Here is a 24,258-nt window from a genome sequence, read left to right as displayed (position 1 = left end):
TACTACAGAGATAGGTGAAGTGCCAGAACCTGAATAGAACAGAATCTGCATTGCCTAGTCCCTGGTGCATCATAATACTTGTAGTTCTTGAAGTTTTCTAGGTACTTTGCAGAATATAGAAAAGTCACAGTACCTGATTTGCAGAACTTCACAACCTAAGCGTAGGTATTGCAAGTTAAACAGAATAGGGATGATGGAAGGAAAGGAGAACAAGAGTTATAACTAAAATCACAGAATTACTTTTTTTTAAAATCTATGGTTGCATCTACAGTCTGCTTCTGCACACTTTGAAGCCACTGATTTCAGCAATGAACGACTGGACTCCCAGTTGGTAAAGCTAAAGTCAAGGGAGTAACCACTGAAGGGAGCAGGATGGAGTTGATCCACAGCATCAAGATGAACTATGGGGTAAAGCTGCACATGCTATAGCATAGACATTGCTCACTGTTTTGAAGCTACCTATACTGTTACCCTTTATGCTCAAATTAAACAGGTATCTTTACTTTAAAAGAAATCCAAACACTTTTTATTTTAAGATGTGGTTTCAAAGATAATCTTACTGATCTAAGACCACAAGTACCATGGAAAGTCAATGGAACTTATGCAACTAAATCACTTGGGTGCTTTAAAAAGTCCTACCCGTCAAGATTTTCAAGAGTTCAGCTCCCACCCAGTTCTTGTTGAGGCACCTAAATAAGTGGCTGGATTTTCAAAGTTTGGCAAAGTTATGAGCAGCTGGTTCTTCTAATGGGAAGTGCTGGACACCATTATCTAAAGTCAGGGCTACTAGTTCTTAGTTTAAGCATTTTTTTAACTGATGAAATGGATTACTCCAGTTTTCAATAGATAGGGTATTTTTTCTTTCACTGGTGTACTGCATTTCATGTGTTAGGCATGTATATCTAGCCTTTAGTGTACCCACTGCCGAATTGCCACTGAAGCCGCGGGACCGGCAGACCTCCCGCAGGCATGCCGCTGAAAGGCTCCTGACTGCCGCCCTTACTGTGACCGGCAGGCTGCCCTCCGCGGCTTGCCACCCCAGGCACTCGCTTGGAGCGTTGGTGCCAGGAGCTGCCCTGTATCTAATTCTGGTATATTGCTGTACTGCTGTATCACTGCCTCCATTTCTTTTCTTCACACAAAGGATTTGTACAGCAGCTTTCCTTCTATGGGGAGGGGGGTAATATTGTGCAGTGAATGCACTGCTACTGTAAAGCTGTAAAATGGAGTAATCTTAGGAAGGTCACGTCAGGTACAAAAGGAATATTGGGCTTCATGTTAATTCTCTTACATGTTTCCTTCATATGGACATGACCCAGCAAAGCTTTCAGTTTTAAGAGAATTGTTTCTTTTAAAATATTCATTTCTTCTAGTTTAAATTGTTGAGCTAGAGGGTATTGCTCATTGTGTCAGTGGGTTGTGGCTGGCTACTTTCACAACACTAAATTGCCCAGAAATATTTATTCCCATGGGTAATATTTGCTGCTACAAAGAAAAAAACACCACCACCATCTTGTGAACTGCTTGAGGGTGATGGGGTGGGAAATATCTAGAACCTACACTGATATAGTTACAGATACTGTATTTGGAATGGCAGAGTTTGAATTAGTTTCCAGTAGAACTGATTTCCAATGTATTTGTGCTTGAATTCTTACTTGTCATTTGATGGAGCCATAGTCTGGAAAACGTACAACAAAGTCCCAGCCATGTTTGGATCCAGCCATATTTGCTCTGCTTTTCCCCCTGTGAATGTTTGTGTGGCTGGCTTCAGTTCATACAGCTTGTCATGCTATAATCCCCACTCTGAACCTTAGCTTCCAAAAGATGGGGTACCAGCATGAATTCCTCTAAGCTCAATTATCAGCTTAGCACTGCCACCAACCAGGAATTACAGTGCCTGGTACACTCTGGTCCCCCCAAAACCTTGCCCGGGGACCCCCAAGACCCAGACCCAGACCCTCTGGATCTTAACACAAGGAAAGTAAACCCTTTCCCTCACCGTTGCCTCGCCCAGGCTTCCCCTCCCTGGGTTACCCTGGAAAATCACTGTGATTCAAACTCCTTGAATCTTAAAACAGAGAGGAAAATTCACCTTCCCCCCTCCTTCTCTCTCCCCCTCCCAGACTCTCCCTGAGAGAGAAAGTAATCCTAACACAGAGAGAAAATTAACCTTTCTCTCCCCCTTCCCTCATTTCTCCCCACCAGTTCCCTGGTGGATCCAGACCCAGTCTCCTGGGGTCTCACCAGAATAAAAAAACAATCAGGTTCTTAAACAAGAAAAGCTTTTAATTAAAGAAAGAAAAAAATCAGTAAAAATTATCTTTGTAAATTTAAGGTGGAATATTTTACAGGGTCTTTCAGCTATAGACACTGGGAATACCCTCCCAGCCTAAGTATACAAGTACAAATTAAAATCCTTCCAGCCAAATACACATTTGCAAATAAAGAAAACAAACATAAGCCTAACTCGCCTTATCACCTAGTACTATTTTGAATCTATAAGAACCTGTATCAGGGAGATTGGAGAGAAACCTGGATGCACGTCCGGTCCCTCTGAGCCCCCAGAGAGAACAACAACCAAACACTAACAGCACACACGAAAACTTCCCTCCCTCAAGATTTGAAAGTATCCTGTCCCCTGATTGGTCCTCTGGTCAGGTGACAGCCAGGCTCACTGAACTTGTTAACCCTTTACAGGCAAAAGAGACATGAAGTACTCCTGTTCTATTAACCTTTAACTATCTGTTTATGACACAGCTGTTAATGGAACACTTATAAAATGTATTTGCTATTCAGTATTCTCTACTCCTGTTTAATCAGGTTGATAAACAACCAGGGAGAAGAACCAGTGCCACGTGACTCAGAAAACAAATCACACTCCTGGTCAGAGTGCTCATTTTGCGGATAAAAAATGTAGTTTATGACATATCACAGGCACCTTTTCATATCTGGGAATAGGGAAATTAATCTCAGTCAGGCTGATGTACAGTGTCTCTCCTGCAATTTACCATGAATTATGAAGCAACACAGATAAGTGTCACTCGGTTTCTTTCAGAGTGATTGTCTGAGCCATGCATATTCCAGGGCAACTCTCATTGACTTCGGTAGGAATGTAGCCAGGCAAGGACTGTAGATTTGACCACTATGTAACTCCCGCCTAGAATGAACTCCAGGAATGATGTTTGCATTGCTTAGTGTTTGTTTGCTTTTCACATCTTTGCTCTGATTTCTAGGGATTCAATGTGAACATTGTAACCATAGATCGGGTTTCTGCTCTCCATGAGGCCTGCCTGGGTGGCCATGTCGCTTGTGCGAAAGTCTTACTGGAGAACGGTGCTCAAGTGAGTATGGGCATATAAACGAGACCAGCACTTCCTTGTGAAGTGATCAGCACTATGGTGACACAACTGGCATTAGCAGGGACTCCCAAGGGAGACACATGTATTGGATTCTTCTCAGTGTGTGTGTGTGTGTGTGTGTGTGTGTGTGTGTGTGTGTGTGTGTGTGTGTGTGTGTGTGTCAGAGAGACAGAGAAATTCTGACCACAAAAGGGGACAATATTTTGCTTTCACTAATAATAAATTACTTACATTTCTGTAGTGATAGTTTTTTTCCTGAAGGACCCCACCTTTTTACAGCTTGGTGGCTGTTTTGATCGCAAACGTATTCCTCTTTGTTTTTCTTCTCTGAAACTTCACTGTGATCAGTGGGAAAAAAATTAGGAAAATTAGACCAAACTAACTATTACGATGATGATTCGCTTTCCAGAATGGTCACTGGAATTGCTCCAAGTTTTTTGAGATAGTTTGTGATTTATACATAAAGATGCTTAAGAAATGAAACATTTTGTCTAATAAAAGAGCAGCTTTTCTCCACATTAGACCTAATATAAAAATATCTTTAAAAATGAAATATGGGAATATAATGAAATATATGGGAATTTATTATAGTGGGTCTGCTTACAGGTTCCCCTGATTATGATGCTGAACAATTTATGTGTGGAGCGGCAAGAAATCAAAAAAGTGCAGTCCAACAACTGATGTATTCATTAGCAGAGAAGAATATGATTATAGAATAACTATACTGTACATTAATTTTTAAGCCCCCAGACAGGAAAAAAAACCTTAATCTTCATATTACTTAGTTTCAGGTTGTTTGTGAAATTACCCAGTTTTTTAAAAAAAAATTGAAGTATATTGATCAGATATCTTTTTAGCACCTAGAAATTCATAAATCTGAACTATCAATTGTCACTGTCAATAAGTCATCCTTATAGTTCAATTTTTCCCATTCTTCATTGCTATATACAGTCTCAGTTAGTCAGTGGCTTTTTCTTTACATAAATTAATAGTCACGGACACAAGAAGCTGTGTCCCATTCTGTTGCCTTTCTTCAGCACTGTGATCTTTTTCATTTCCTTCACTAGAAGGTCATTTACTCTGGAACAGCCTTCCCGGAATTCCTTCCTCTATTACCGGATAAGTCAGTACCCAGTGGAGAGGCTTTACTAGTGTTTTTGCAAGACAAATTGGCTACCATCAAAATGTAGGAGCTGCACAGCAAGGCTTTGTCTACTCTGGGGGAAAGCATCATGTTAGAGATGGATTCAAAACTCATTTTAACTTGCAGTACGACTTTGCCCTTAGCGTGGACAAGGACAGTCATGATGAAAGCATATTAGCTGGTCTATGCTTTCAACAGGTGTTTAAACACAACTTGTCCTCATTTACATTAAGTGCTAAGTCATGTTTAACATCATGGTAGTTAGCAAGTTTTCTAGCACAATGATTGTTCCCCATTGTAGACCTGGTTCTGCCATTGAGCCCATTCCCTGGGTGTAGAGCTCTGCAGCTGGATGAGGTGCCATTCAAAACACAGTAGACTTCATTTTACCTCATTGGGCAAATACCTTTGCACCACATATGGGGAACCAGTCTGGTAGGACTCAGACATCCAAGATGATGGACGTCTCTTCCTTCAGATATACTGGTCCCTTCAAGACTGTGCTTGTGTTCCTTCTGGCCCTCATCTTTCGCCAGGCCCTCCCTTTCCCCAGAAGCCAAACAAACCCCCATTCTGTACTGTTTCCAAAATAGGAGGTGGGCAGTCTGGAAGAGAGCTGGAAAATTGCCTTTTGCTTTTTCAGATATATGCAGTTCAAGATATATTGAGCATCTTGGAAAAAAGCTAAACTGTGCATCCATTCACAGAGTTGCATAATCACCTCATGTAGACGTTGTTGAAGCTGCTCCAATAACTGGGAATTGATTGGTAGCATTTTATACTGGACTGCCAACTCAGCCAATCAGGCATCGAAATGCCAGCAAAAACACTAGCAAAGAAGCTGCCCCTCTGCTTCTCCTCTCCACTGGGTACCCACTTATCTGGTAATAGAGGAAAGAATGTTAGGAAGGTTGTTCCAGAGTTAATGGCTCAGGAGGGAAGGAAATTAAATGATCACAGCACTGCAGAAAGGTAATAGAATGTGACACAGCTTTTCCTAGAGGGCTGCATACCTGACTATTAAATTATATATTTTTTAGTTTAACCCCCCCCCCCAATTTTCCATTACTAAAAAAAACCTTCCACAGAAAATTTTTAGGCAGATCTAATTCCGCTGTAGAACTGGAGCTTGAAAGGAGACTGAGTTGGAAACAGAGGTCATTGTGAATCTAGCTGCTCTGTTATAAGGGGAGGGCAATCAAACTGTTCATCATATTCCATAAGTACAGCTGGGATCTCCAATTCTCATTCTGTAGCAAACTGCAGTGAAGGGCCCCATTTGCTATCATACAGCGTACTAGTGACTAGATCCACATTATGCAACAAGTCCCTTCCAGGCAGTTTATTCAGCAGAGCTGCACTTATCTCTGTGACAAACTGGGAATCATGCAACAGTGCTGACAGTGAAATCTAATAATCTGTGTGACTTCTAAACTGGAGAGAGCAGGAAACAGACGGGGGACTAGAAGATCTGTTTGACTAAATAAAAATGTTCACAAAGTATTTGCTTTCCTTCCAAGATTTTGATTTGGTCAGAAAACTGCAACTGTGTTGGGGTTGGGTGTCTGAAAACGATTTGAGGAGATTAAGTGAAAAGTCTAAATTTTCCATGGGAATAATCCCTATTTTCCAGCCAGCTCTACGTAGGAGCTTGTACAATTTTCAGTGTCAGAGTCCTGTTTCTGCTGCCACCCTGAGAAGCTGGGTGGCACTTGATGGGTAATGTCTGTCCTACAGAGTCTCTCCTACACTCTGAATATGTTGACTAATATGGGCTCTGACATTAATTAAAATCAGTGTCTTCTTCTTACGCTGTATTTAGCGTTGAGATGCAGGTGGTTTCCAATGGACGTGTGTCCCTTTTAAAACAGATTATTGTCTGTCTGTCTTGCTGTTTCAGGTCAATGCAGTCACTATTGATGGGATCACTCCTCTCTTTAATGCCTGCTGTAGTGGCAGTGCAGCTTGTGTGAACATGCTGCTTGAATTCGGAGGCACACCACAGCTAGAGAATCACCTTGCTTCACCTATTCATGAAGCAGTAAAGAGAGGTAATTTTAAGGCTTTGAGTACAGCTAACTATAAATAGATCTGGCTTTGTTTTTCCTCCCTAAATAATTGTGGAAAATTCATCTGCATCTGAAGTATCTGGGCCATAGTGATAAATGTGTGTTTGGTTTATTCCATCCTATTCTATAAAGAGTTCTGTGTATTCTATTCTAATGTTATCTATATAGTGTGTGTTTGTCGGGCATCCTGCAGAGAGGCACTGAGTTGAGATGACCTCTCTTCTGTGTTATCCAGGTCACAGGGAGTGTATGGAAATTCTTGTGGCCAATGACGTTGACATTGACCAAGAAGATTCACAGCACGGAACACCCCTTTATGTGGCCTGCATGTATCAGAGGACAGACTGTGTCAAGAAGCTTCTCGAACTAGGTGCTCTGGGGCAGAGGAGGGGAAGCTGAAGATATTTGAAGCCACCACCTATTGTTTCTCCTTAATCCCTCCCTGCTCCTGATATTAGCATTTAATTCTCATGACTCCTTGGAGGACCAAGAATTTTGAGATTGGGTTAAAAAAGGGGATTCTGTCATTCAAAGATGATGATGAGAGGAGCTACAAAGAACTGTCTTGGTATATTGTTTGCCCTTGACCTGCATCAGCTCCTTTTGATTTTTATAAAATAAATAGCCAAGCATACTAAGCATTCACTCTTCCACTGCTCACCACATGCAGAGGGAGCAGATCTGCTAACCGACCACTCAAAAGAATAATCCCTTTAGTGATCATGAAGATCCCACACACAGCAGGGCAGTACCTCAAGTGGTATGGCTTGTTTTAGCCAATGCAGCTATCCTGATTGACACCAGCTAAGGCTCTGGCCAGCTCAGGATAAGCATTTTACTCCTGGACCTTCCAAAATTATTTTAATTAAATGTTAAAAACATGCTTTTCTGGCCATTTGAATTAATCAGATGGAAGCAACTTTAGATTTTAAACACTCGCTCATTTGGTAGTCAAAAAGTTCAGCATTGGCTCAACTCCTGTTGATTCTCCATTCTCCTCATCCTACCGCTACTCTTGATGCTAATATAGTAGCCATGTGACTTCTGAATTTTGAGCACTGCTCTGATCAAGAGAAGATAGCAAGTCCTTTGTGCCATCAGGTGCACTTCATTTATTGATGCTAATGATGGAAACCAAAGTGTGTGATAGAAATCTTAGACTCAGCCCTTCATGTGTTTCTCTGCTTCCTCCTAAAGCTAACCCTGGTCTATTCTTATCTCTGTGTGTGTTCTTTTAAGGAGCCAGTGTTGACTTGGGTAAACGATTAGACACTCCACTCCATGCTGCAGTTAGGAAATCCAGCGCAGAAGCAGTCAACTTGTTAACAGACTATGGCGCTAGCTTGACACGCAGAAATGCTGAATTCAAATGTGCCCTTGATCTGGCAGCCCCCAACAGTAAAGTGGAACAGGCCCTCTTGCTTCGGGAAGGTAATGGCTCTTTCTTTTTTTAACTGGACAATTTTTATTTCCTTTACATAAGTATTTTTTTCATGTTCATCTTGCTTTTCCACATACAGCTGCTCCCTCTGTTAGTTCTCTGAGATTCTCCAGGATGTTTCAAGACAGGGCACAGGAATGAGAGCCAAGAGATCTCAGTTCTGTTCCTAGCTTTGCCACTGACTGCCTATGTGATGGCAGGCAAGTCGCTCCATTTTTATGTGCCACAGTTTCCTATCTATTGAATGAGGATAGTCTTTATCTGCCTTTGTAAAGTCCTTGGAAAACTATGAATAAGAAGTGACATATATATATGCCAAGTATTTTTATTTATTACTATTATTATCAACCATATTTGAGAGAGCAAGCCAACAACTATTTTGCATACAAACCAGAAATCCCAAATGAAATGTATACATCAACTTGGATGTTACTGAGTCTCATTGTACAGCTCCCTGCGTAAACAGCTCCATGAATGTGTATAACTTGGTTACAATGAGAAAGTGGAACTTAAGCCCAGTTGGCTATTCAGCTTCTCATATTACTGCTGTTTCATGAGGCTTCAGGAAGCATTCTGTTAGATCAATGCCTCTCCTAGAGTATTTCTGGTACCATTTAAAAATCTATTTGGAAGAAACTTTGTACTAGAGGTGTGCCAACATTTTAGCCATCTCATCTTGCACCTTCCTCTCATGTGGAATTCTTGCCATGCTGTTTTTTATCTTCATATGTACATCTGACTCTGGAGGGTAGAAACTGCATCTCTACTTGTTTTGTAGAGTGAAATGCACAGCTAAGGCCTTGGCTACACTGGAGAGTTGCAGCGCTGGTAGTGGCTTTACAGCGCTGCAACTCATTCATTGTCCACACTTGCAAGGCACATAAAGCGCTGTATTTCCCTGGCTACAGCGCTGGTTGTACTCCACCTCGGCCTGGGGAATAACGACTATAGCGCTGCTGATGCAGCGCTGCTCCGCCAGTGTGGCTACCAAAAGTGTTGTTATTGGCCTCCAGAGGTATTTGGAGGTATCCCAGAATGCCTGTTCAGCCACTCTGCTCATCAGTTCGAACTCTACTGGCCTGGCCTCAGGTGACCCGCCCTTTAAATGCCCCGGGAATTTTAAAAATCCCCTTCCTGTTTGCTCAGCCAGATGTGGAGTGCAATCAGTGAATCTTTCCAGGTGACCATGCCTCCACGCGCCAAACGAGCCCCAGCATGGAGCAATGGCGAGTTGCTGGACCTCATCAGTGTTTGGGGGGAGGAAGCTGTGCAGTCCCAGCTGTACTCCAGCCGTAGGAATTACGATACCTATGGGCAGATATCAAGGGCCATGCTGGAAAGGGCCTATGACCAGGACGCGCTGCAGTGCAAGGTTAAAGTGAAGGAGCTGCAGAGTGCCTATTGCAAAGCCTGCAAGGGAAACCACCACTCCGGTGCTGCCTCCACGTCCTGCCATTTTTACAAAGAGCTGGATGCGATACTTGGGGTGACCCCACCACCACTCCGAGGACCACGATGGACACTTCAGAGCGGGAGGAAGAAGAGGAGGAGGAGGAGGAGGAAACCAAGAGTGAGGGTACTGTGGTGGGGGAGTCCCTGGAGGCATGCAGCCAGGAGTTCTTCTCAAGCCAGAGGAAGGTAGCCAGTTGCAGCAGCCGGTACTTGGTGAAGGACAAACAGAGTGGGTTCCGGTAAGTGGCTTTTATTTTCAGGATGGAAATTTTTCGGGAGAGGAGGGAGGGTTAGGGCTGCATGCATGCATGCCTAGATGCGGAACAAATCATTGATGTGGTCTATCACATCATGGTAATCGGCCTCAGTAATCTCTTCAAAAGTTTCAGCCAGAGCGTGGGCAATGCGCTTGCACAAGTTTATTGGGAGACCCACTGTGGTCCTTGTCCCAGTCAGGCTAACGCGTTCTCATCACTGTGCCACGAGGGGTGGGGGGACCATTGCAAGACAGAGGCAAGCTGCATAGGGGCAGGGTGGAATCTGCATTGCTGTAGAAGACCCTCCTGCACTTCCCAGGTGACCCACAGCAGCGAGATATCTTCCAGGATCAACTCCTGTGGAAAATGTTGGGATAGTGTTCAGTGTAGGTGCCCCTGGCAGCTGTTTGCTTTCCCCAACGCATAGAAACCCCGAGGACAGTAAGGTCCTGAAGCAATCAGTCCCCCTTACTCACCATTTCAGGGCTCCCGTGGGTTATGTCCGCTCTCTTTGGGACGGGAAAATTATGCTATTGTGAAAACTGTTACATTCCTGAACTGTGTGGGAATAACTGTCTGGTATAAACAATGCTGCCTCTGTTAAGTGTTGCATTTTACCTTTCCAGAAGCAACCTTGAGATCTTGGCTGCCTGTGTTATCAACAGCTCAGAGGCTACAAAACCTCCGGAAGAAGCCGCGAAAAAGCAAAGAAGACATGCTGCAAGCAGTTATGCAGCACTCTGTCACAGAGAATCAAAAAGTGCAGGACTGGAGGGAAAGGGAAAGCAGGATCCGCCAGAAAAACGCAGTGGACAGGAAGAAAAGCACAAAGCAGCTGATAAGCATCCTGGCACACCAAGCGGACTCTATCCAGGCACTCGTAGCCATGCAGGCAGGGCACTATCGCGCCCCCTCCCTCGTCCCAAAGCTCTTTCCCTTGTGCCCCAATGTCAGCTCAAAACCCCCTTCCCCAGCACCCAGGTTCTTACCACCACCACTTGCATCCAACACCTGTACGTTCACCATCCAGCCCTGAGAACTATGTCCATTACCCTCTGCACTCAACTCCCATTCAGTATAGCCATCCTGAAGTGCGGCAGTCATTGCACAGCACTCCAGACAGCACATATTCAAACCTGTGACTGTACAGTTCACAGCTGTATGTAGTTTTTAAATTTTAAAATGTACATTTTTAAATGTAGTTTTTAAATTTTATATGTATAAGGATGGGAGAAGGCTGGTCAGTTGAGAGTGGATGGTGATATCCTAGTGGGAGAAGCCCATTCCTGTTTAATAGGAATGAAATAATAGTTTTCTATAGAAATGTACCCATGTGTTTGTACAGCACGCCACCCCCCCTGCCCTTTTTTGTTCCCAAAAAGTTGTGTGTCTGTCAATAAAGTAATTTTCTTTTCAATAAATGAATTCTTGGCTTTGAAAACAGCCTTTATTATTGCAGAAAGTCAAAGATACCTTAGCCCAGGAAAGAAACAGGCACAGCAAATCAGTTTAGGAAACACAGATTCCTACTAATATTGTAACCACTGCATTTCACTCCGGTGCAAGGCACCAATCATTACTGTTGGTTTTCAGCCTCAAATTCCTCCCTCAAGGCATCCCTAATCCTTGCAGCCCTATGCTGGGCATCTCTAGTAGCCCTGCTCTCTGGCTGTGCAAATTCAGCATCCAGGCGTTGAACCTCAGAGGTCCCAGCCTGACTAAAATCTTTCATCCTTCCCTTCACAAATATTATGGAAGGTACAGCACACGGATATAACTGCGGGGATGCTGCTTTCCCCCAAGTCTAGCTTCCCATACAGAGATCGCCAGCGGCCCTTTAAACGGCCAAAAGCACACTTCACAGTCATTTGGCACCGGCTCAGCCTGTAGTTGAACTGGTCCTTGCTCCTGTCAAGGTTCCCTGTGTACGGTTTCATGAGCCACGGCATTAACAGGTAAGAGGGGTCTCCAAGGATCACAATGGGCATTTCGATGTCCCCTACTGTGATCTTCCGGTCTGGGAAAAAAGTCCTGGCCTGCAGCTTCCTGAAGAGGCTAGTGTTCCGAAAGATGCATGCATCATGCACCTTTCCGGGCCAGCCTGTGTTAATGTCAGTGAAATGCTCACAGTGATCTACAAGCGCCTGGAGAACCATGGAAAAATACCCCTTCTGATTAACGTACTCAGATGCTAGGTGGGGTGGTGCCAGAATAGGAATATGCATCCCATCTATCGCCCCTCCACAGTTAGGGAAACCCATTTGCGCAAAGCCATCCACAATGTTCTGCATGTTCTCCAGAGTCACGGTTCTTCTTAGCAGCATGCGATTAATGGCCCTGCAAACTTGCATCAACATGATTCCAATGGTCGACTTTCCCAGTCCAAACTGGTTCCTGACCAATCGGTAGCTGTCTGGAGTTGCCAGCTTCCAGATTGCAATAGCCACCCGCTTCTCCACTGGCAGGGCAGCTCTCAACCTTGTGTCCTTGCGCCGCAGGGTGGGGGTGAGCTCATCACACAATCCCACGAAAGTGGCTTTTCTCATCCAAAAGTTCTGCAGCCACTGCTCGTCATCCCAGACTTCCATGACGATATGATCCCACCACTCAGTGCTCGTTTTCTGAGCCCAAAAGCGGTGTTCCACAGTGCTGAGCATTTCCGTGAATGCCAGCAGCAATTTTGTGTCGTATGTGTCACGTGACTCGCTATCATCGTCGGACTCCTCACTGTTACTTTGGATCTTAAGGAAAAGCTCAACTGCCAAACGTGATGTGCTGGTGAGACTCGTCAGCATACTCCTCAGCAGTTCAGGCTCTATTTCCCACAGAAATCGTGCTGCACAGAAACCACTGGGAGAGTCATGATGGCACCAAACGTGGACGGAAGAACAAGGATTGCTGGGATGTGAAGTGATGCATCATGGGGCGATGGGACAGGAAACAAAATGACCCGCCTCCTTCTCACAACCCATGGCGCCAGAATGGGAAGAGGTGCTCTGTGGGATAGCTGCCCATAATGCATCATTCCCAACACCGCTGCAAATGCTGCAAATGTGGCCACACTGCAGTGCTTTCCCTACACAGCTGTATGAAGACAGCTTTAACTCCCAGCGCTGCACACCTGCAAGTGTAGCCAAACCCTAAGGCTCTGTATAATGAATAGCTCTGAAATACATGCTGAGCTGAATTATTCTTTCCTTTAGCCTTACAGTTTTACAGCACATTTTCATCTGAGGCAAGCTATTTGGACCCTGCTTATTTAATAGGATAGATCTAGCAACCTGTAGAATTCAAAATCTTTATTAGATCCCTTCCTAAATGTTGGTCCACTAATAGCTTTTGACTAATCCTCATGTATTTTCCCCGCTTCCAGTGAGATTGTAGAAAATCTGTCTTGAAGTTCCCAGTTAGAGACTGAGAATGGTTGGGTCATTACACTAATTGAATCTATTTCCCCATGTTAAGTATCCTTACACTTTCTATGGGTCATCTCGATTATCACTTCAAAGGTTTTTTTTTCTCCTGCTGATGATAGCTCATCTCAATTGATTGGCCTCCTACAGTTTGTATGGCTACTTCCAACTTTTCATGTTGTCTGTATGTATAAATATCTTCTTGCTGTATGTTCCAGTCTATGCATCCAATGAAGTGGGCTGTCGCCCATGAAAGCTTATGCTCAAATAAATTTGTTAGTCTCTAAGATGCCACAAGTACTCCTGTTCTATTCCCTTATGTCTGCCTAATGATGGATGCCAAAGATGGCTTCCATCCTTGCTTATAGCTTCCAAAGTTCAGTAAACTTGTTTTAAGAGACAGGATGATTTCATGCTGTTTTTCCCTTCCTGTGGTCCTGCTATCCCCCTGTATGTAAAGGAAGCTTCCATTGTTTTGATTGCGCCATGCTTAATTTACATAGCAGACAAGTAATAGCTGCCTTTTTTCCTGTCCAGGGTGGAACCTGTTTTGCCAGAGACTTTAAGAGATATTATCATTAAGTATCCATATTTCCTCATGTAGTGTTAATACATACATTGAACAGTGGTATTAATCACCAGTGTGCATTAGCTTTCAGAAAAGACCTCGCTCTCATAGTGCAGTAACATCATATACGGTTGATTCAATTGCTTATCACTTGGGGTTCAGCTCCACTGTCTTTATAGACCAGTAAATACTTGAAATTGATTCTTCGTTCTGAAGGTTCCCTCTCAAAGTAAAGTGTATTCAAGCAGTGAGGAAGGCAAGGTGGAGGCTAGTGGTTGTTGCAGGCACAGAGGGTGCCCAAGGCAAGAAACAGTGGTTTGTTGCCCAGAGTGCGAAGCGCCAATGAACACACACCAGGGTGGAGAAGCAAGCAAAGTTTATTTGAGATCTCAAAGTGGTGCAAGGAGACGAACGCCTCAGATCATGCACCCCTGCACAAGCGGCTTTTCCCTTTTTATACGTTTTTTTTTCTTTCTTCCCCCCACCTTCCTCTTTCCTCCCCCTGTAGCAGTTACGTAAGCGCAGGTGCATTAAGTAATATTGGCCGCGGCAGCTCGTTAGTAAGTTTTCCTTCTGCAAGTTATCTTGTTCTTCTGCTAAAGGTGCACAGGCCTTATCACCACTGCTCTAGACTGGTTTTAGCTGTGCTGCAACTGATAACTTACTGTTACACATTTAATTTCACAGCTGCTAGCTTTCTAGATCAAGCAGAGTTCAACATGGAGGAGCTTTGGTTCACTGAGGCCTAGATTTATGCCTAGTGACACCAACAACTCCCTCCTTTGAGAATACTCAACAAACTTTTGGCTGAGTTTTCTCATACTTTGAGGACAAAAAGCGATTAAGCTCTAGGGAGCTGGGGTCATTAATGAGGGAGTATAGCGGGATTTCCTGGGGAACGGGAGGTACACATTCTATGTAGGAGTGCTTTACAGAAAGCAAACAAAAGGAGAGTAATGATACACAACACCACACCAGTGAGCAGGAGGCGAACAATGCCTCCCTCCAGTCCCCCTAGGTTGCGTAACCAGTCCCGGAGGGAATCAGAAATAATGGGTTCCCCTTTTTAGGCCTTCCACTGTTCAAAAGCCTGTTTGGCTGACAGGATGTGCTTGTTAATATCCTGTGCATTTTCTGGGACATAAGTACAGCATTCATCCCCTATAAGGGTGCACACCCCGCCCTGGGAAGCCACACTTCCACCCAGGAAGTGTCCACGTATGTCTCCATGATCACAGATCAGATGGTATTTCTGATGCGTCTGTAAGGGCAGTGGGCCAAGTCTGGTACTCAAGATTACTCTGAATGGCCATCAGCTGGTCATTCAGGAAATCCCGAATTCCTAAACATGCTAGATCCCACTGGAATGCCTTCCCAGCCTCAGTGATATTCAATACCATTTTTCCTTGATGTAGTACTATGATACACCTGTTATTTAACTATTGTCAGGTACTTTCAAAGGGCATCAACATTAATAGCATAAGAGGGGGGATTACATTATTAGTCAATCTCCAGGACACAGGGCGCAGCCAGTAGAATAAACCTCAAGCTCCAATCAATACCACATTCCCAAGCATGGGTCCCACAAATGTCCTCCCGCCAGTGTATAATTCTTTGTTTCTTCACCAGGGTCAGTTCTTAATGTCCTTTCTAGTCAGGGATTCCTGGACTTTGGCAATTTCTGAGTGTTCCTTCTTCTTTTCCGAAACAGTCGTGGTTCAGCATCCTGCAGGGGAGAGGTTACCAGCACATCACCCTGTAATGGTTTTGATTCTTCTAGAAAAATTCAAAGGCACAGTAGATCTGTCAATGGACAAGGGAGAGGTTACTAGCACTTCACCTTGTACTTTTTCCCTACTGTCCAGAAGGCACAGTGGAGCTAGAAGGAGAAATAGGCTAAGCATCAATAGGAGAATTCTCACGAGGTGGAGGGGTCTTTTTGCAGTCAGAATCGTGGGTCCAAGCAGTCAGCCTTTGGCACTTCACAGTGGTGTTGGTAGTCAGCAAGGCTTAATAAGGGCCTTTTCAGCATGGAGCCAAAGCAGTCTTTCGTTGGTGGACCTTTACATCAATCCAGTTTTCTGGTTCCAAGGAGTGGCAGGGCTGCTAGGGTCTTCGGGTAGCGCTTCTTTACCTGTGAGAAAAGAAACCTAATGCATTTCATTAGTGTCTGGCAGTGTTTTGCAAACCTTATAGCTGCATGGGCAAATTCAAGCCCTCCTTTTCCTGGTTGTTAGCCAAGTCTTAACTGTGAGCAGTGTCCTTGAATGGAGTCAGTGTCTTATCTATAGCCTAAGCTTGCGAGCTAATTTTTTTCCCCCCTTCTTGGCTTCTTTTAACCTGCAAAGGAAACTTCCACTTTTCACTTATACACCTTTTTCCCAACAATGAACACATAAGCATTGTCATTATACAGTACATTAGTCTGATTATTCAATATATGCCACACATACTCTTTTACTAAAATAACCTTATTACAGTATCAGAGGGGTAGCCGTGTTAGTCTGGATCTGTAAAAGCAGCAAAGAATCCTGTGGCACCTTATAGACTAACAGACGTTTTGGAGCATGAGCTTACGTGGGTGAATACATGCATCTGAGGAAGTGGGTATTCACCCACGAAAGCTCATGCTCCAAAACGTCTGTTAGTCTATAAGGTGCCACAGGATTCTTTGCAACCTTATTACAGAAATTTGGAGCAACAAGCTAGAACAAGCACACCCACTTTGAGGAGTTCATTCAATTCAACCTCTAGTCCAATAGCTTTCCACCATCCCCAGCCCCCTGGCTAGAAATCTGAGGTAGCCAGAAAGATCCCATGTACAATATGGGGAGTGGGTTAACTTTTCATGTCTTTGCTTCCAAAGACTGTTGGTATGCAAATTTTAACAACAATTTTTGCAATTAACAATTTGGCCAATGAAGTTTCTTTTTCTTACTTAAGGAAATGCATTAGACTTTAGTATATCACATTCTCCTGATTTATCCAAACACTTTGTATTCCAAGTTGAACAAGATGAGTATCTACATTTTAATTTAACCTTCTTGTTTGATTTTAAACTAGATTATTTTATAAAAATATTAAACACAACAATTCCGGCCACAAGACAAACACCACAAGACAGAACATAGAACACAAAACATAATTCCTATTGTGCCAGTAAATGCATGGTACGTTGAATGCTGTTCAGCTGGCATCAGTTTTCTCTGGTTATCTGAAAGACAAAAAAAACAACAACAGAGGTCTACCCCTTCTGGGCAGACAATCATCGCATAAAATATACAAACACCCTTGTTGACTTCAGGCAAAACAGAGGAATTACCCCATATTTTCTTGTATTTGTTTCATAGGCAGCCCAGGTTTTCAATTACATAACACTGTATACATTCTTCAGCTAATTTAACTTAATTGTTCACAAATAATTGCAGACCAATAATTTCTTTGCCTGAATTTATTTACAAACATTTCACAGACACCGAGAACTTTCTTCTTTAGCATTTTTACAAAGTTCAGCTGCTGTTCCCTCCAGCAACTACAGAGTTCACTTCTCACTCTCCTTTAAATCACTTGCTTGTCTCCCAACAGCTACTTTTATCAACTTTAATCACCATTCCAAGTAAGTCCTGGGTATTTGAAATCCCCATGCTTACACTTATTGACTCCTTCCTTCCACTACACCATTAAAGGTTTTCCAATCTGTTTTCCAATCTCTCTGTCTGTTGCCTGCCTGCCTGGGCCCGATCCTGCTTTTCTTGCTGAACCGTCCCTTCCATGGGCACCAACTTGTTCCTCTACCAGTTTAGCTAGGAGGGTGGGCTTCTCAACTAGCCCTCACCCCTTCTGGTCTCTTCCCTTAAACATTCTTACTCGCAAGACTACCTGAGTCCTCCCTCATGAGGCTTGTCACATGGACAAAAACACATGGCCCATTGGGCAAAGGCCATTTACTTAACATATAATCCAAACCCCTTTAGAGGGTTTACCCAGAGACCCATCTATCTGTCTGTTGACACTTAAACAGAAAAGAGAATTACACAGAGCAGAGGAACTTACAGTCTAAGCCAGGATTTCTCACTTCCATACAGTGACCGCTACAGGGGACGGGACAGAAGGATCTCAATTTGACCTCAGAGCTTCCTCGCACGCGTGGCTTCCACTCCGAGGAATTACGAACGAGAGGTTCAGTTCCGCCCACACTCCTAATGCCCAAATGAACAGAGCAGAAAAACAACAGTAATCGGTTAAACAGAACAGAACCAGAACCAGATAGCGTTTCCTTATCCTATTAAGGCTCACTTTTACTCATGCAGTTCTCAACATATAACACCAACAGTACCAAGCAAAGCAAACATAAAATAAAAGGGTAAAACAATTAGATGATGTAAATTCTGCAGGGCTCCCCCCTTTTTAATTGCTCACCAAACTGTGACAAATTTCTGTTACCAATCTATCCCTCGTGTCAGGTAATCAGGCTGACACTACAGGATCATTGGGGGAAGATAAAGAAAACACATCATATAACTGAATTTTTAAAGCTCCATTAATAAAATAATAAAACAACGGAGAGTGTTGGGAACACTCCCACATCACTCAGGAAAACGTTAATGCCCCAAGCCCGAAGCCCCTTTCATACTCACACACGTACATCCAGACTGGCCACTTCTGTGTATAATGTTCAGAGAAAGGGGAGAGGTGGATGGGAGATTATCCTGTATACAGCTTGTCCAGAATTTCCAACATGCTTCCACTCTTGGGAGGGCTGTTCTTTTACACCCTGGAATCTCCTGCAGCATCTCTTTCAGAGATTCCAGTCCAGGTCGTCTGCCTGTGGCTTCTCTGGTGTCACCAAGCCACACCGGCTCCAGGGTCACAAAGGCACACCGTTGGATCTTACTGGACAGTTAAGCTTTGCAAATGTAATCTCAGTTCTGTAACTTATATTGCCTTTGGTTCGCCTCTGTCAATTTTCCTTTTTCCACAGCCAGCTGGGGCTGAAAGCAATTTTTCTTTGTACTTAGCATAGTCTGCGTTGATTCTTGACCTTGAACGCAGAGCAACTTTCTTTTTATCCCTGGGCCAAGCTGAATTTCAAATTAACCCGTTCCTTTCCTCAACAGACAAATTTGCTCACGCTGTGTCAGGGCTTTTTGGTGATTAAATGCTCCTCTTAGATGTATGATCTTATCTAGATTGAAGTACCTTCTAGCGGGCATTGTTTAGATGGATTTTCACGCGTGTAAATATTCCAATTCTCTAAATACCTGCAGGTTGTTGAACCATAATGTACGTACATGTAATATGTGGGGGTACCCTTAGGGGGAGAGGTGGAATGTTTAGACTGTCCCCCCACCCATTTTCCACTTACACACACAGGGAGGGTGCGCTGTCCGTGCTAGCGGCTCATAAAGTAAGGATTTTTCCCTACAGGGTACTCACACAGGAGAGGCTAATGAGGATGGCCACAACCCTCCTACACCTCCCTTCAGCAAAGAGCGTCGGCTAGTCTCTGGGAGACGGCGCCGCTTACTCTGATTGCATCCAGTGAGATGATCAGACTGTCAGTAGCCCACACGGAAAGGAAAGGGGGATGGAAGATGGGTACACATGCCCCTAGACCCAGGTAGCTTCCTCACCGGACGATGCCAGGTCGAGTCAGCCCACCATGGGTCGGACCTCCTAAAGATCCACTAGTTACCGGGTTTGCGTTACAGTAGTCCTGGTCATGAGGTTTTGCTTCACAGGGTACTCTGGGCGTCTTCCGGTAACAGTCACTCACACTGGCCCCCAGTACCATTCTGCATCTGATCTTGCTTTTTAGCTACAATAGGGAGAGAGTGCACTAGGACATAGGGTCTCCCTTTTCTAAACAGGTCCCTCCTTTGTCCTGCACTATCCCTAACCTGCTTTTGAATCCTTGCACTCTGCCAGACAGGGGGAAGAACAGGAGCTACGGTGGGAGATTTTTTTTTTACAAGAGCTCTCCATACAAACAGCTTCAGAAGCTACCCCTTCGCTGACAAAACAGGAGTAATTGGAGGATCGTGTTAAGTGATCCTGCCGGTGGCCACCTTGTCTGGTCCTTTAGTTGATATTGAGGCCAGTCTACTATACAGAACTTTTTCAGTTTATGCTTAGTCATCAGATCCAAACCAAACACCTTCCAATTCACTAGATTGCATTCTAGGGGTGTGCACCATGCCTTGCCCACTTTACTCTGTCCCTGCTCCATGCCGCAGGAAGACACTGGGCGTCCCCAGGTCCTAACAGAGAAAGTCCAGACAACTGGACTGTTCCTGCCTTATCCAAGGGACCAGTTCCTCACCGTCACCCTCAACTGCTTCTCCACTACTCGAGCGCGTTGCACCGTTGTGCCCTCCGAGGTCAGTCGAACTGCGTCTCCCTCGAGGCCCCCGGTGAAGTCACCGGTGTGCACTGGGCATCGGTCATCGCCGCGATCCGTTGACCACCAGGAGGGATCTGGGCAAGGCTAATTTTAGCCTCGAGCCCACCCTGGGATGCCAAGAACAGTTGCCAACACAGAGGGTGCCCGAGGCAAGCTACAGTGGTTTGTTGCCCAGAGTGCGAAGTGCCAATGAACACACACCAGGGTGGAGAAGCAAGCAAAGTTTATCTGAGATCTCAAAGCGGTGCAAGGAGACGAACACCTCAAATCATGCACCCCTACACAAGCAGCTTTTTCCTTTTTATAAGTTTTTTTTTCTTTCTCCCCCCCTCCTCCTTCCTCCCCCTGTAGCAGTTACGTAAACGCAGGTGCATTAAGTAATCTTGGCCGCGGCAGCTCAATAGTAAGTTTTCCTTCTGCAAGTTATCTTGTCCTTCTGCTAAAGGTGCACAGGCCTTATCACCACTGCTTTAGACCGGTTTTAGCTGTGCTGCAACTAACTTACTGTTACACATTTAATTTCACAGCTGCTAGCTTTCTAGATCAAGTAGAGTTCAACATGGAGGAGCTTTGGTTCACTGAGGCCTAGATTTATGCCTAGTGACACCAACATGGTGAAGGAAGCTTCTGCTTTTTCTTCCCCCACTTGTTAGCTTAATAGCTGTGCTTACTTAATATCTAAAATTGGACCTTCTTTGTCTTTGCGGAAAGAGCCAGCAGGTCAGCAAATCAAATACACATTCCTTTGTCTAAAGCAACATGTTTACCAACATCCTCTGATTTCCCTAATTTAAACACACTTTAGTCATAATTCCAGCATATATCCATAACTTTTAATAGCTTCTGCATCCATACATCATGCAAGAATATTAATGGTCAGTTCATGATTAGTTTTCAAATGATACCTTACAAGGCATATTATGTACAAAGATTATTACAATAGCGTATAGGGTATGAACAGAGGGGTGCTTAGTGTTAGAAAGCCCAACTACATTTTTTGCACCTCCAGCTTGCCTGACAAAAGGAAAAATGAAAAAAGGTACAGGAATCAGTATAACTGGAATACAAAATGCCTGAAACTTACAGGAGGACACATGCATTCCTGAATAGCTACATCAATAGCTAAAGGAACAAGCCCCTTTCTTAAGACGATTGACTGGGACAAATACAGCCAACCCCCCAACATTTCTGCCCCACATGGTTTTTGTCAAATAAGATTTTGCTTTAGTTCTTGATTTATCTAATGGCATTCCACCATCTAGTGGCTCAACAGTATAATACAGTTAGCATTCCATTCCATTCCACACCATTCGTGAAGCATATAAGGTTCTCCACCTTTCCAGACTACCATACCCTTTTCAGGAGTCTGATTTGTCTTGTGTACTCCAAGTTTCACCTCACTTAAAAACTACTTATTTATAAAATCAGACATAAAACTACAAGTGTCACAGCACACTATTACTCAAAAACTGCTTACTTTCTCATTTGTACCATATAATTATCAAATACATTGATTGGGATATAAATATTATACTTAAGACTATTTTTCACTCGTCATCCTTGTCATTCTGGGAGGCAGTGAAGTGACAGTAACAGTTAGGTTTTTCTCCACATTGAGTTTATTCTTACTTTTTGTCTTAATGGCAGTCATAGTAGAAAATGAGACTTCACAAAGATAATTTGACCCAAAAGGTTACAGATCATCCAGAGTCTGGTTCCCAAGGTCAGTGTAATTTCTGTACTAAACACCATAACTGGGTTAGTGTGGAGACATTACATTTCATTTACAGGCCACGCTCTGATCACAGCTCAAGAAGAGTTTCTTGCTGACCGGCAGAGAGGTTACTGCTGCTAACATCTGACAAAATCAATGGGTTTCTTATCCACTCAGGTTGAGCTGAGTTGTGTTGAGTGTTTGGGAAATATGACTTGAATTCTGATGTCAAGTGGGCTGTAACAGGATTCACTCACCACTGTGGCGCCTCCTGCTGGTTGTCTTGGGAATTAGCTCTGCATGATCATACCCTTCTTTGGGTGGTGCCTTGCCACCATTACTCCTGCTATAGGACCCATGTCTCTCCAAGGACTGCAACATCCTCTTCGGTGACACAGCCCTCAGGTCATGCCACACACTGTGCCCCCTACTCCCCCCTTCCAGGGGACCTGCAGGCCACTGTTGAGCCACTTCTCTTAGTATATAGAATATCTTAGAGACTCCTGCAGTGAATTTTCTGGTCAATATCAGTGGCCCCAGCATCCTCTTTGCCCTTACCTCATGGCCTCCGCCTGCAAACCCCAGCAGCTAGCTAGGATCTGTCACTCACTCCCCCGGTCCTACTAGCAGCACTGTTCTGTCCAGGGTGCTGGCAGTTCTCTCAGCCCTCCAGAGACACAGTCCTTCCTCCCTGGGCTCCCAGCAGAGAACTTCCTTCCTCTGCCCTGCAGCTCCCTTTTCATATGTGCTTGCTTGGCCCTGATTGGCTGCTCCCTTCAGCCCTTCTCTGATTGGCTGCCTCCTGCGCAACTTCCCTAGGTCTCTATTAACTGCTTAGAGCCCAGTGTGGGGCAGGCGTCCCATCAGATGGGCTAAATGATCTATTAGTTCTTTAAGTTTGCTCTGCTCAATTTCGCCTGTGCAGATATCAGTGACATACACATGAAGCCGCATTTGGACTTCCAAAATTCAGTTTTCTTGATAAAAGCATTCACTTTATCATCGAGATTCAGAACATTGGTGTCATGGCCTTGCATGGTCAAAGTTAGATCATTCAGCTTGCTAAATATATCAGCGAGGTAGGGAAGTTGAGCTAACCGCTCAGTATTGTCGAACACAGGGGTAAAAAGGGATGAATAATCAGAAAGAAATGTGTGAACTTCTGTGTGTAATTCAAACAATCTGTCAAGTACTTTCCTCTCTTGAAAGCCAGTGAACCTATGTGAAGCAACAGTTGCTGATGTTCTGACCCCATCTCTTCACAAAGAATGCAAAACAGGTGAGCATTGAGTTGCCTGGACTTGATTAAGTTGACACACTCATTTAAACCTTCTTGAAGTTCAGAACTCACCTCTTTTGAAGCAAGTGCCTCTCTGTGTATGGTACACTCAGGGCCGGCTCCAGGCTCCAGCGAAGGAAGCAGGTGCTTGGGACGGCCAATGGAAAAGGGCAGCAAGTCTAGGTCTTTGGTAGCAATTCGGCAGCAGGTCCCTCAGTCCCTCTTGGAGTGAAGGACCCGCCGCTGAAATGCCACCAAAGAATGAGCTGAGCATGTGCCTGAGCTGCCGCCGAAGTGCCGCTGATCGCGGCTTTATCTTTTTTTTTTTCTTTTTCTTTTTTTTTGCTTCGCCGCTTGGGGCGGCAAAAAAGCTGGAGCCAGCCCTGGATACAGTGCACCAACTGCAAGGAAAGATTTTCTTTCCTGATTCTAGCTATAAGTCCATTCACTGTCCCAGTCATTGCACCAACCCCATCAGTGCAAACAAATGTGCATAAATTCCAACTCAAATTGTGTTCAGAAAAAAAGTCAATTTGTTTAAAAATGTCCTCTGCTGTTGAGTTTTCCTTTATACTTCTGCAAAACAGCATGTGCTCGTTGATATCAGTGGTTTCAGGGTATCAAACATACACAATCACTTGAGCTTCTCCACTAATATCCACGGACTCATCAAGCTGAAGGGCGAAGGTTTTTGCCCTTCTAAATTTCTCTACAAGTTAAGAGACAATATCCTCAGCCATTTCTTCAATTCTGCAACACCCGGTGTCATTTGATAAGGGTACTTTCTTGAGTGTATCTGCTGGGTTTTGTTATGAAGTATATTTTCTGCAAGTGCCACAGTGGCAGGCAGTATCAGATCTCCCACAATTGTGTACACTTCTTTGAATTTGGTACGAGAAGGGAGATAACATATGAAACTCTGAGTGATCTTGTAGAAATAGTTGAAGTTTTTTTCATTTTAACCTGGCAAGTCTGGAACTCAGAGCTTTCTTTGAAAACATTCTACTGGCTTCCCGCATGCACAGTGTGTTTTGTCTTCACATGTTGTTGCAAATGTGCCAGCTTCATACTGTTATTTGATAGAGTTTCTCCTCAAAGGAAACATGAAGCTTGAGGTGGATCGCTGTTGAAGATGTGAATCCAAAAGCAATATATTCCT

The 24,258-nt window shown here is 44.0% G+C and overlaps 1 protein-coding gene across 3 annotated transcripts in view; it reads left to right on the top strand.

The window, feature by feature from the left end:
- ASB11 (ankyrin repeat and SOCS box containing 11) overlaps positions 1-24,258 on the top strand; it is a 77,638-nt gene that overhangs the window by 6,744 nt on the left and 46,636 nt on the right. For all 3 annotated transcript variants that reach the window (XM_030573335.1, XM_030573342.1, XM_030573358.1), the window contains exons 3-6: positions 3,234-3,341; positions 6,404-6,554; positions 6,808-6,942; positions 7,812-8,003. In XM_030573335.1, coding sequence (XP_030429195.1) covers positions 3,234-3,341; positions 6,404-6,554; positions 6,808-6,942; positions 7,812-8,003 — 586 coding nt within the window. The remainder of the gene's footprint in view (positions 1-3,233; positions 3,342-6,403; positions 6,555-6,807; positions 6,943-7,811; positions 8,004-24,258) is intronic.

This window comes from Gopherus evgoodei, chromosome 1 (genome assembly GCF_007399415.2).
Source record: "Gopherus evgoodei ecotype Sinaloan lineage chromosome 1, rGopEvg1_v1.p, whole genome shotgun sequence".
Taxonomy (NCBI): Eukaryota; Metazoa; Chordata; order Testudines; family Testudinidae; genus Gopherus; species Gopherus evgoodei.
Note: the sequence above shows the minus strand (reverse complement) of the source record. Positions and strands in the feature narration are given on the sequence as shown.